At 35.6% G+C, this 14,183-nt stretch overlaps 1 protein-coding gene across 13 annotated transcripts in view; it reads right to left on the bottom strand.

Moving 5' to 3' along the window:
* Positions 1 to 14,183, bottom strand: part of shank3a (SH3 and multiple ankyrin repeat domains 3a) — a 1,882,192-nt gene that overhangs the window by 1,448,929 nt on the left and 419,080 nt on the right. For all 13 annotated transcript variants that reach the window (XM_051931529.1, XM_051931540.1, XM_051931542.1 and 10 more), the window contains exon 3: positions 11,694 to 11,974. In XM_051931529.1, the coding sequence (XP_051787489.1) occupies positions 11,694 to 11,921 (228 nt within the window). In that variant the 5' untranslated portion in view covers positions 11,922 to 11,974. The remainder of the gene's footprint in view (positions 1 to 11,693; positions 11,975 to 14,183) is intronic.

Raw genomic sequence — 14,183 nt, 5'->3', positions numbered from 1 at the left:
TTATAAGCAAGCCTAAGGTAACAAAAGTAAGGGAACATCCAGTACAGATTCAACCAGATGGGCAATATGTTTATTTTAATCTGATCTTTCTGCAAATTGTAAGTTTTAGTCATCTGAAACATCTATTGAATGCCAACCTGTTTTACTCAAAATGCCCAAACAACTGAAAAAATTGGAATGCAGTGGGTCTTAGAAATAACTAAAGCTGAATAGTTTAAATTTCACTGTTTAAACTAGAAAAGCTCTACGAAAACATAAATTTAGGACTTAATAAGTCTTCTCGCAAAACTATTTTACGTCCTAAAATGAATCTCTAGATAATTAATGACACCTAGGCCTGCAAAGGTATTGCAAAAGGGCTACTGAACCATGGCTAATAGACAAAAAAACATTAGTAGTTTACAATTAAATATTACTAGAAAGAATATCAGTTACATCAACAAATGACAAATGTTATTAATATTTTATATAACACCTTGAAGAATGTCCTTAAGCATCAAGAGCCATGTTTTATCAAAAAGGCATTGAAGCTGGATTTACAGGTAAAGTGTGGTAAAAAAAAATCCAATACTTACAATAACAAAAAGACAATGTGGGAATAGAACAAACAGAGATCTAATTAACATTACATTTCAGATGTTGCATTCAAATATTAAACAAGATTGAAGTTGCCTCTCAAACAGACATGTGATATTTATATAAATATTACAAAATAAAACAAAAAGGGAAGTAAAAAGCATAACAACACTGTGAATGCCAGTTAATCCAAGCAATAAGATATATATTTAGGAATAATTTCTGGAGTTTTATCCAAGCTGATTTTTTATTCAGTCTTTTACCACTTGGATGATTCCTCTTCAGAGCTTAATGCAGTATTGTAAATTAACAGGCAAAAAGAAAGAGAATTTAAAGAAGTGATTGGTGGCCATTCTACCAATGTGTGACAGCTGACCTTGTTATATACAGTAAACATGAGACTGGGAATTTAGCAGTGATATAATGCAGTCCTAAGAGAGATTGCTGTGTTAGGAGAATCACAATGTTGCATCATGTATTCTGCATTTTAATAAAACCTATTTTTACTTGATGTTTATGGGAAAAAAACAAAGAAAGTCCATGTGTCGAAGGTAGAGAAGTAAGAGACAACAGTGGAAACATTGTGTCCCATGGCATCCACTAAGATTTTAAGGATGACAAATGGAAGGGCAATGTTATTTGGTTGTAATAGGACAGTCAGTGTATAACAATTGAAAATGAATGTTTTGGAATCTGTAAAGAATTATGAGCATTTTACAAAAAAAAGGATTTTCTTAGTTATCGATGGATCTTATAGGAGTTGTAGTTACATCATTTACTCCACCAATCTCTGCTTAAATCAGTAATCATCCCACTCAAAAATCTATAGATCAATAATAGAGACCATTGGAGCACTTACAAATCAAGAAAGAAATACCCATAGTACATTTAGCATCTAACATATAATCACCAAAAGAATTATAAATGCTGCATTAAGTAGCCAAGTGTGGTTTTTCATGCTGAAATGTCAACAAACTTGGTGAAAACACTCACACAAACAAACATTATACTAAAAATGAGCCTACCAAACTATAATAAGATGCTGAACGTTACAGGGCTGTACAGTATTTGGTTATCTTGCTTTACTTTTGATAACATGACATACTATATTTTTTGTACTTTTATGATTAACAGTTATAGTCTGAAAGTATTGTTAAGATTGTATTCTTTTAAATGCCTCCATCCACTCCTGTATTTTCAGAAACACAGCCAGGGAGTGTCAGTGCCTATCAACTCTGGACAATCCATTCATGTTTATACCCCCACACACATTCACAAACCAAAACCCCATTACGTAGGGCCTATTTGGTGTCATAAATCAACAAGCTTATCTTGGAATGTTGGACGAAACCCAGGTGAACACTGAGAGAGCATGTGTACTTCATGTACAAAAGACATCACACCATAGAAAGTTGACAAAAATTGAAAATGACATTTTTTCCTTATAAGATGACAATTTGGCCATCATAGTAAATGTATTTAGTTTGAATTTCTAGTTGGATTGTTTACTTGCTGGCTCATTTAGATTCATAGCAAAAAACAAAGAATATTTACTATATATTGTTATTACCAAGCACATTATAGATTTTCTATTCGATGAAAGCAAATAGTAGTTTTACTTAATTCAAACAAACACTATGTAATACTTTTAAAAAATCTATCCATTTATCCATTTCCTAACTTTCTCCATTTTAGTGCCTACTCCACAGTACTGGGCATGATTGGAGGCCCCAGTGCACTGCAGGACACCCTCACACTCACTCACATAAAGACAAATTAGAGATAACTCAACCTGCACGTTTTTGGAAAGTGAGAATAAAGTCATACAACCTAGAAAATATCAACACAGGAATGGCAAGAACGTGCAAATTCTGCACAGAGAGTGATCAGACACAGAAAACAAATACAGCATTGAGACTGGAGTGCAAAACCGCAGCACCAATGTACCATCCTACTTATACTGTAAATATTACACACAACACCTCAGTTCATAAATTTCTTTTCAAAATTCCTTCATTTTCCAGTCTAAGTAGCACAAAAAATGGATAAAACCATAATGGGTAATTTTCCATTTCAGCAGAGTAGCCATATAAGTAAGCTGAATGTGACACAGAAAGAAAAGGCACCCACAACTGCAGGCGGCCAGTATGAATCAGTTGTCTATTTTTCATTGAGCTTTGCCTATTCACTTGCAATTAGCAGCTCCTTTTACAACTAAAAACAGTTTTTGAAGTGACAAAGCTCAAAAATATTGTAGCTATGGTTTAAGATCTTAGAGTATGACATTCATATTGACAACTATTACACCGCAGCAGTGATTTTTGAAGTTAAAGGTTTGTCTTCTGCAGGTTTGACTCAGCTAAAAGGGATATGTGAGCAGCCTATTAGACTAACTACTAGCCACATCACAAGAAGCATGTCAGTGTGATGAATGGGGGTTTTAAGTAAAACGGAGGGATTCTTTATATAGATGGCTTAAGGGATTTTTAACCAGGAGAGGGGGCAATAACCTTCAGAAAAGCACATTTCAGCACTGAATACGTTTTGCCAACAGAAAATTTTTAGTAGGACATGCAGGAGAAAAGAGTCAAACAGCACAACCTTTGGGAATTAAAGGCTAATTTATAAACCATGCCTGGCCCTGCCTGCATTTTCTCAGCATGATGTACACACAAATATGTATAAAATTTGAATTTTTCCAACCATTTCATAATAACCTGAATTATTAATGACAATACTGTTTGAAATGAATTCTTTTAATCAACATATACATGACATATAATTGATCTTAGATAATTGTGATTGCTTAATAAAAATAATAATAATAATACAAAATGAAAGCTAAAGAATGCAAATGTAATAAGAAATCAAAACATAATAAGGACTACACTTTGCCAGAATTTAAAATTATTCTGCTGCAGCTGTGAGACATTGTTGAGTGTACAGTATGCAATACATGCTGGTAAAACCATTGAAGCACATCTTCATATTGAGCAGAGTTTCCATACGGCTAAGCAGAATGTGATGCAAGAAGATAAGAAAGATAAGAGCCACACAACTGCAGACACACTAACAACTACTCCACCATGTTACCCAAACTAAACAGGTTTTATTTAATGAAAATCCAGACATCACCAAAAAATACCATTTTGTATTCTAAAATGATGAGTAAAATTTATAAGGCAAAGCAGAAGTCAGAAATCAAACCAAAGATTCATCCATGTTTAAGTGAAAAGAATGTGACAAAATAGGAGGTTGTGTTTTAGAATAGCTTATATAATTTTGCTCAAGCACTAGTATATTAAAAGAAAAAACAAAACAGCGTGAAAGAAAGATACTGCATCAAGCTCATTTTGTTAGTTAGCAGCTGACTTGTCTCTGTTTAATTATATTTCCAAGCACTGTCCAGTTTTTAATATTTTCCAGAGATTTCACAGTTCTTTTTGCTGTTAATCGATGAAAAATTAACAGTTCTAGCGTAACTCTCTAAGGAATTCAATTGATGGCTTTAACTATGGTGAAACCTTTTTTATTGATATTCTTTATTTTCTGCCAATTAATCAGTTTATTATCCAATTTTGTAAGATAACACCAATATCAAGGCTCGAAATTTCATGATATATTTGCATGGAATTACGCCTACTACTGTAAATCATAAATCCATGTTGGCTCTGTTAACAGTTTTTTATTTTCTTCTTTTTTCAATACAGATATTCTGTAATTACTGAGGCCATATTTGTTTTCCTTATTTCTGAGTTGCTACTTTCCAGATGTCAGGTGGTTCTCACAAGTGAACTGAATAGGGCAGTAATTTTATTACCAGCTCAGAAATATTTTCTTTATTTTTTGGCACAACTGGTGAAACGGCATAAGGCATCAGAGTTTAATTTATGATTAATGCACCTAATGGCTAAAAAATATTTGACAGTTACAAAGTAAAATTCTAAACATGGTAAGCTTAATTTTAGATATTGTATCTAATTCATCTTTTTGAAAAGAACCTGTAAAAAGTTTTGACTTGATTTCTTGCCCTGTTAAAATACTGAAATTGCCCCTTTTCATTTTTTGAGTATTACTGAAAGAAATTCTTGATTGTTTCTTCAGTTCCTTTTCAATGCTATACTCGTTTATTTTTCTGACATTTTTTAAAGCTTTCTTCATTTTTCAGGTCATAATTCACAATTTTCTCTTTATTTACTCAGTTGGTTCAAAATAATCAATGGGCTACATTTTCCAAGTATCGACTGAACAAAGAAAAGAACAACTTTCTTGTGTAGCTTTGGCCTTATACTCTAGTTGCCTTCTCTAAGTTCCAGATCTTTAAAACAGAGATGGTTATTTGCTGTCTACAGTCTGTTGTAGAAATATTTTCCTGCTACTTCAGAACAGAAACAAACACATTATACAATACGGGCACAGATATACTTGGGAACATGGAGAGACAGCCTTTGCACACAGTTTTGCACCATACATAGTACTGTGTATTACTGAATCTTGGAGCATTTTGTTCCATTGCAGCAATCAACATTAGGGTGAGTCTCCTAAATGGATTTCACTATGTTTCCCTGATTGGTTAGATGTGCAATGCAACTTAAAATTATAATAATCGTCTTCATAGCCCCTAAAATTATATCCTAATTAACCTACTCCTTTTATGTGTGAATTTACAGTGACAGATTTTTAAATGAGGTTAATAACTCTTACTGCATAAAGGCAGAGGCCATATACACCAAGCTACATGCATGATGTGTGACTTCAATATCACTCACCCCAGAATTAGTATTGCAAAACCAAAGAATGTGTTTGCATGTACAGTCGAAATCATTTTTACAATTTGGCACATTTAACCCTTCATTGTGTTCAGCCTGATTTTCCGGATTTGGATGAAAAATATTCAGTCCAAAAATGTTACAACAGTAATTATGTATGATTCAATAAAAATACCTTTAAACCTTTGAATACTTTAATTGACCCTGTGTGTACTTTAAGAAATGTGAATACTACTTCACAACTACAAAAAAAGAATGCATTTATTTATTTATTTTATGTTTAAACTTTGCCATGGTGGTTAGCACTACAGCCTCACAGTTCCAGTGTACTCGACTCATATCCTGGCCCAGTTAATGGCTATGTGAAGTTTGCTTGCTCTCTCTCTCTCTATGGATTCTTGAACTCCAGTTTTTGTTCCGCATTTAAAGACTTATTTGCTATGAAGATTAGCAACCTTATGTGTTCCCATCATGAGTGAGTGCAGCTGTGTGGGCTGCTGTGTTCTTAAGGGTGGATTATTGGTTTACACCTGATTTGGCTGTATAAACTCAGATTTGTCCTTGTGTAACTACTAATATATTCCCCATCTCACATATTAAAACACAACTTTTAGCAGTCTTGCTTCATGTACATTGCAGACGTTTTTATACTGTAGTTTGTAACTTTACACATGCTCAAATAAAAATGGAAATTTCAGCCTACTTAATAATTGTTTAACTTAGCTTTTAAAAATTCTGGTTAACTTCAGCCAAAAGCTGGAGGTAAAATCAAAATCCAGAGCTAGCAAATGGATAGAGTGAAAGCAAAAAAATGGTTAGTAAGTTATTGCCTTATACCTGTTCCACTGCTGGGATTTCTCAGAAAAAATACTATGAAACGGTTATATTTTTGAGAATGTGTTCTCCTTCATTTTTCACATTTACAATATTTTTTTAAACTGTGCTGTTTTACTTATAGCCACTATGTGGCCCATGTGTATCGTAAGGGCCACACAAATGTACTAGTCAGTAATAGTATGTACACAGCACAATTATTGCTTGTATTAGGTGCATTCTGATATAATGCAAAAAGCACCTCCTGTCATCTGTAGGTATGACTCTCTGTCTGTCTATCTACATGAAACAACTCGGCTCACTGTATGCCAATTGTGTTGAAATTTGGTAGAAAACCACAATTTAAATTGTGTCGTGCAAAGTAAACTCCCCCAGAAAAACAATGGTGAATTTGTCAACTCATCTTTCTTAAAACACAGACATATTTGATGTGACTTGAACTATGGATTAGTATACTCATATTTCAAATTTACTTTGACAGAGGTTACTTCAACTTATAAATGGTGGATAGTTTCCTCTTTTACACTCTTCACGGCAAAACACATCCCCCCGTGCAAGTTAGTTAAATTCTGGGGAAGGTACAAGCGCAAGTCACACCAGCTGCTTGATTCATGCTAACCACAAAAGTAAAAAAAAAAATAGAATAAAGTTAAAACAGATGCAATTTATGTGGAAATGTAAGAGGAAAGAATGAACAAGTATGCACCCCGTCTTCATAGTACGTCACACTAAAAACAACATTATGACTGCTTAATCAGTACATTTTAATTAGCCAGTATTTCTCTGACACTACAGTACAATTGTCAGCAAAGCTCGAGATCTGCTGTCCAACATGGACTGTAGCAGTCGACAATGTTACCTCAAGACTTAAACAGATTTAAACTCCTCTTCGAGTACATATTTCAAAGTTGTTATGATATTCCAATTATAGTTAGTCATAGACCCTCTACAACCAACAATTAACACCAGGGCATCAATTGATTTTTACATCACTTCAACTGGAATCTGCACTCAATGAAAGCCATTGAAACACCACAAGCATATTTGGACTACATTTTTAACTACATTATACTGTAAAGGACTGTTAAAAAGCATAAACTCAAAGTGGTCTATTAAATCATGTACAGTAACTGCATTCTATTAACACTGTTATTTTTGAATATGACTCACTGTTACAAAAATATTTAATATACAAAAATGTGTAACTAAAAAATGTGAAATGTTGCAACTTTCAAATCAGTTAACTAAGCCCCGAATGTACCAGAATGTTACGCCAGGCATACATACATGTTTTTGATATGTGTGCTATGTTGCTTTGATTCTTTGTCAAGTTTTGGGGAGATTTTGCTATGTAAAATTTGTGAATTTCCCCTTGGGATTAATTAAGTATCTATCTATCTATCTATCTATCTATCTATCTATCTATCTATCTATCTATCTATCTATCTATCTATCTATCTATCTATCTATCTATCTATCTATCTAAAATATTTTGTTATTATTCAGGATCTTGCCTCAGCTATCAGTGTTCAATAATTGATGAATATAATGCTTCTGTCTTTCATTATAATTTGGGTGCCATTTGTTTAACATGTTAGGCTTCATGGTTTTGTAGAACAAGCGTATTTTAACTAGTTTCACACTCTGAAGTGTGTTACCTGAGGGAACCTTGGTCTCAATTTAGAGTTTAGATAAAGTTTATTGAAGAAACCCTAAGTTTTTGTATTAAATAATCAGTGAAATCTGTCTAAAACAGAATCAAATATCAGTTTTTGGGATGAATTTTGAATAGGTTTTCCAACTATAAAGTGAGATATTTACACAACAGGTAATAGATATGCATGTGTGTAGTTGACATTTTAGCTTGTGTAAAGGGGATTTGTAAAAACAAAGGCACTGATGCAAGACTTCAAAGTCCTTAAATGGTATTGTTACAAATCATCAAGCATGGATAGATAGATAGATAGATAGATAGATAGATAGATAGATAGATAGATAGATAGATAGATAGATAGATAGATAGATAGATAGATAGATAGATAGATAGATAGATAGATAGATAGATAGATAGATAGATAGATAGATAGATAGATAGATAGATAGATAGATAGATAGATAGATAGATAGATAGATAGATAGATCAACATACTTGTTTTTGTCACAGTTTCCTAAAGGGCAATCCAAATGAAGTATGTTCCCTATGAAAACCTATGTGTTCAATGTATTTGTTGATACACAAAGCATTACTGATAAAGTTAAAACTGTTTCACTATTTGTATGTTAAATATCACAATGGAGTCCTGTTTTTTTCTCTCTTTTCTTTCATATGTAAGTAATCATGCATAGTTTAACAACTAGCGATTTAACTTCACTATTGCACAAAAGCATTTTTTACACATGTTGCACTGACTACCAAATATAAGTCTGCTTACTGTTATCTGTATAAGATAAACACCTATGCTGAATCCAAATGAGCACCTGTGTGATTTTTGATTAAAAACTCCCAAGTACATATTAATTTATTCCATTTTTGCATACCAAATAAACAGGTTTTCAGCTGTTGTAATTTCACTTTAAGCAGACTAAAAATTTCCTTCAATATTTCCTGCTTGCTCATAGTCTTTAGCCTGAAAATATATCTGTTGGTTCTTCTCTGGCATTTCTATACTAAAAATACATGGAAAAGTTTGGGAGCATCTTTATAAAATATAAGTATATTATTTTACTCTTCTTCGAAACTAAAGCACAGAACAAAACATGCCAAATCTGACTTTTGCACCAAGGTAGCATGCTGCTTGCTTATGACTTTATCTGATATCACAACTTGAGGTGTACAGGGAAAAACAAAAGTAAGAACACAGAAAAGAGTGACAGTTTTATTTGCCTCTCCCGTCGACTATTACCCATAACCTCTGTGCTTAAAAAAAAAAAAAAATCACAACTGAAAAAGTATTTGAGATGTGTGGCAGTTCTGAGGTATCTGGTAAGGACAGACAACAACCTCACGTCCCATGTGAAAATAAATCAAAATTTAATTTGAGATGTAATAAGGTGTATTTGAATATTTTTCATTAGACTTCTGGGCATTTTTGTTTTAGCATTAGAAGAACACTTGATTCTGACTGCCATTTCAACTCTGTACCATTTTCTTTGAACCATTCACCCATATCTGAACCTGCTTAATGCATTTGCAGGATCATGAGAGCAGGAGTCAATCCCAGTAACATGAGCCAAAAAGCAGATACCAACTATGGATGGGACACCCGTCTATCACAAGTCACACTCACTTAACCAGGCAAGTTTATATTCCCAAATTAAATAACACATACATCTTAAGGATGTTTCATTGAACCATTGCACCAAAGGAAAAAAGATATGCTGATGTGGTTGAAAGTGAAAATTCTACCAAGACTATATCTAATAATTGTGAATAGGCTGGGGTGCAGGTTAGTTTCTTAGTGCTGTGAGAAAGCAGTACAAACCACTGTGCCACCATGCCTCCCAGCCCTGACTATTCAAAATTTTTACAGTGTAGGAATGGAGATGCTAATTCAATTTGTATCACTCAAGAGTTAGTAAAGCAAAACGGATATTAATCACGTTATTTACTTCTAAATGAGTGTATTTTATTCTGCAGGAAGAAACAAGGATAAATAAGTCATCATTACTGAGATTGACACGCCTAGCCTTTGTGACTGACTGATGGTCTATTTTGAGCTGAATGACCTGTTATGTTCAATACTTTTCTAAAGTATGTAAGTACTTATGTTCTGATAAACACTGAAAACCATTTTAAAGTTTAAAAGAAGTAGTTTAATGAATGTAATTTCCACCAGTTTAAAAACTCAATCATGGCACCAGCAGGAAATAATTCAGCAATTTCTCCCTCACATAATGAAGCAGGAGAAGCTGATTGCACTATGGATTGTTTCATTTGCACATGTTCTGATCCAAATGATGGTTTAAGTCACAGCAGCAGACTGTTCTGTGATATTTGTGATGGGAGGTTGCATAATAAGGTCTCCTGCAACTCTTACAGTATGTGACTGCAGTCCATGTCTACTCTACAAGAAGATTAATATTTTTCTCTGCTGTGAAGTCAGCCAGACAGTTAGATATTATTATTACACCAGAGCTCTCATCTATGACTACCAGCTTCCACTGTCATTGAGAATACATTTCTCAATAAGTCACAATAGTTAAAAATTGTTATTACGTTACTCTGCAAGCCAAAGTAGCATTTGCAGTAGATCAAGAAATTGCATGTTTTAATGGGGACTTTAATGAACTTTCATTAAAGTTTGGCTCTGGTGCATTCAAACATACAATGTGCTTAAATAAACTTCCCAATAAATTACGAAGTTACCAGATGGCAACAAATCGGATTCTAGCAACAACAGAGAGCATAAAATCATTGAAGTACTGGCGGCTCAGTATATTTTAAAATATTTATTGCAGAGCTGTAGTTACATAAGGGAAACGGGATGTTTAGTGTGCTATCAGAGTGTAATTGAATGTGTGAGCATGTAAAGGTGTGTGTGTGTGTAAAAGGAGAAACCAACCATTTACCAGAAATACGTTTTTAAATTTATTCTGCTGATTGTAATCCTGCTACTCAGCCTGCCCAATGCACTACAGCATGTAGTCAATATTTTAGTGCTGCATTCATTAGCAAGCAAGCCATTCTTGTTAAAAGGCCTTTATTTCTCACCAGGTCCTTAACATGGACTTTAATTTGGCCATATATTCACTTTTTACTTTAATTCCACCATTACAGTCTGTAGGCACCCTGATGCACCATTCAAATACTTGACGTAATAACCACAGCCGCAGGTTTTGAAAAAGAAACAAAGAAGCAGGAAACAACAATCTAAAATCTACCACACGCGTGTTCTAAGTACATGAAGCTTTTTTCCCTAAAAACCCTTCACACACCGAATTTCAACACAACTGATATGCAGTCTTTAACTCTTTAAATCCACTTATGTTACACAAGTCCAACACCAAAGGTGTTTTTTTTTTTTTTTTTCAGAACGCTGCAGTGATATTCCGCTTCAGCAAATGCAAATGGAAGGACTTTGATTCAAGTGTTTCTTAAAAAGACAAGCTTTTGAAACACTTCTTGTAGGCATTTCAGACTTCAGTTCTCATCCTTCAGTTCCCATATTGTTACGGCACACCATTCGTTCCCACAGCATCGAACACAGTTATTGAGTTTCAGCTCTTGAGGAGTTAAAACAGCAGGACCTAGGAGAGACACTTTCTCTTGAAAGAAACAGCATTTAAAAACAATGCTCTGTAATTCCCCAGTCCAGGGCACCCTTTACTTGTCAAAAGCAGCTGCAGTTTAAATGAAAGGCAGGGATTTATTAGAGGGGGAGTGAGAGTGTGTGTGTGAGAGAGAGAGAGGCAGAGAGAGAGAGAGAGCACGAGCGAGAGAGAGAGGGAGAGAGAAACAGAGAGGGACACACACATGCACACACACACACACAGAAGAGTATGGGGATTACTCACGGTTTGCTGCAGGTCTGGGATCCCTATGCGGATGACGATACCATTGGCTTGGGGTTCCTCCATGGGGCTGGTAGGGGGTTTCTCAGCGGTGGCCCGGATTGTGTCGTAGATGGTGTCTTCTCTGGAGCTGTCCGAGTCCCCCTGGTTGCCGTTGGTAGCACACTGCTGCACCTCCTCTTGCTGCTGATCGGATGGCTCATGTTTGCTGGCTGCCGGACTCAGAGGCATGCTCTGTTAGTGTGTTTTGTCTGTGTGCACTTCAGAGTACTCACATCACATCACTGGAAGGGAAACAGAGGAAAAGGGTGAGGGGGGAGTGCAGAGAAAACCTAAGGACAGTAAAAGGAAAAGAATTAGGAGGAAGGATTCGGAATAGGAAATCAGATAAAGGATGCAACAGAGGGACAGAAGAGAATTAAAGGAAATAAATTACAGAAGAACAGGGGCACACAGAGTGTATTTGAATACTGCTTGTCGTTTTAATAGATACAAAGTTTGCTGTGTTCTTTATTTAAACTCAAAAACGAAAGGCTAAAGGAACTTTCACATGATGGTAAAGGAAAGAGGTAGATAAAAAGAAGAAAGAAATGGCAGGATTCCAAATTATAAAATATAGACTCTTTATTTCATTTATTTTATACTTATGAATTTGAAAGTTTTTGATTAAATAGAAATGCATGTGGCATTTAGAATGTTAAAAAAAACATTTAAAATGACAGGCATTAAAGGAAACATGTCTTTCTAGAGTTGTCATTTTTAAATTAGCATTACATTTTATTTAACAAAATAATAATAATTGCTATTATTATTCAGGCACCAGAATATAGCATATTAACACAATTCAGACTATCATACTTCAGAAAGATATTGCTCCTTACATGCAACATGCGCCTATCACACTGACACAATCATTTAAAAATCTCATTAGATGGAACATTAGACCATATTCAAAATACTAGTGGAGAATTGTTTAAACTTGTTAATGCTATGGACATTGCTGCTCAATATCGGTTCCTTTATTTTCACAAGTTTTCATATTTGTTTGCAGTTTTCCCTGATAACTTACATAACACAGAATGATATGACAACTGAGGGCAGAGACTATCCTGGAAACACCAGGTGCAAGGCAGGAAAAAGAGGCACTCCAATGCAGAGCCCACTCAAAGCGGGCCAATTTGGAGCCACCAGTTAACGTACCCTGCATGTCTCTGAGAATGCCGGAGGAAAGCACCCTGTAGCAGCTGTGGCGGATGGCCGGAACCCATGCCCGGCTGGGACGCCCCTTTGTCACTAGATACGGGGGAGCAGCCACGGGAGCCACGCTATGTCCCTCAGAACCTTTGTTGGCAGCTCATCTTGGTTGGGCTCCGTGGCCTCTGCCAAGGGGAGCTGCATAGAGCTGCACAGCTTTACGAGCCCGTTGGGGCGGGAGTGCAGCCACACCTGGAAGTGCAGCCAGAAGTAGGTCAACAAGCACCTGCAGCACTTCCGGGTGGACTATAAGAGGAGCCTGTGGCCACTACTCAGGGCGCCAGAGTCGGGAGGAGAAGGACGAAGCTGCCTGGGAGAAGTAGTGGAGGAAGACAAAGAGTGTGATTTGGCGTGATTTTTCTTTGTGTGTTTTGGGGACTGTGTAGGGCCTGTGGGACACGGGGAAGACGTGCCCCACGGCTGAAGAAAAAATAAATCTTTTTTGTTTATTTTACCCATGCCTCTGGTGACAGTCTGTGTCGGGTCGGTGCCAACCAAACACCAATACCACATAGCACATATTAAGTTCAAACCATTGATCCTTGCCTACAGAGTAGTCAGCAGGTCGGCACCTATATTTGGAGGCACATGTGAGGTTCTGTACTCATTTTCATCCATGCAAGTCTGCTGATGAATGGTATCTAGTAATTCCACCTCTGTGTGGTATCAGATCTCAATTCAGACTTATTTCTTATGTAGCTTCTACTAGTGGAATGAGTGACGCACCTCCATTTAAACATCTGGCTACCTTAATGTGTTTGAGAAGCATTTCAAGACTCTCTTGCTCTATGAATTTCTGTCTAATTGATTATGCAATTGTCAGTGTTTGTAACCAATGAACTGTAAATAGTTTGCATTTTGTTCTTAGCTGTTCACTTGTTATGATGAATTTTGTAATGTCCTGGAACACTTGTTCCTTAATAGTCTCATGTTTTTTTCGATTATGTTGACCTGTCTTTTAAGTCACATTGGATAAAAAGCATCTCTTAAGCAAATAAATGTAACGGTACCCAGAGGAAAACCCACACAGACACATTGAGAATGCACAAAATCCACACTGACACCCACCAGCCCTGAGGGATCTGTGAGATGGCAGTGCTACCCACTGTTCCATTCACCCTGTTATTGTTGAAAAAGAAACAAATATCTACATGAAGTTTGATTTGTGATCCTTCAGCTTGTATTTTATAAAAAACTTTCATCAAAATCACAGATGTGAGATGCATTCAATGAAAATTA

The sequence above is a fragment of the Erpetoichthys calabaricus genome, chromosome 1, assembly GCF_900747795.2.
Source record: "Erpetoichthys calabaricus chromosome 1, fErpCal1.3, whole genome shotgun sequence".
Lineage (NCBI taxonomy): Eukaryota > Metazoa > Chordata > Cladistia > Polypteriformes > Polypteridae > Erpetoichthys > Erpetoichthys calabaricus.
Note: the sequence above shows the minus strand (reverse complement) of the source record. Positions and strands in the feature narration are given on the sequence as shown.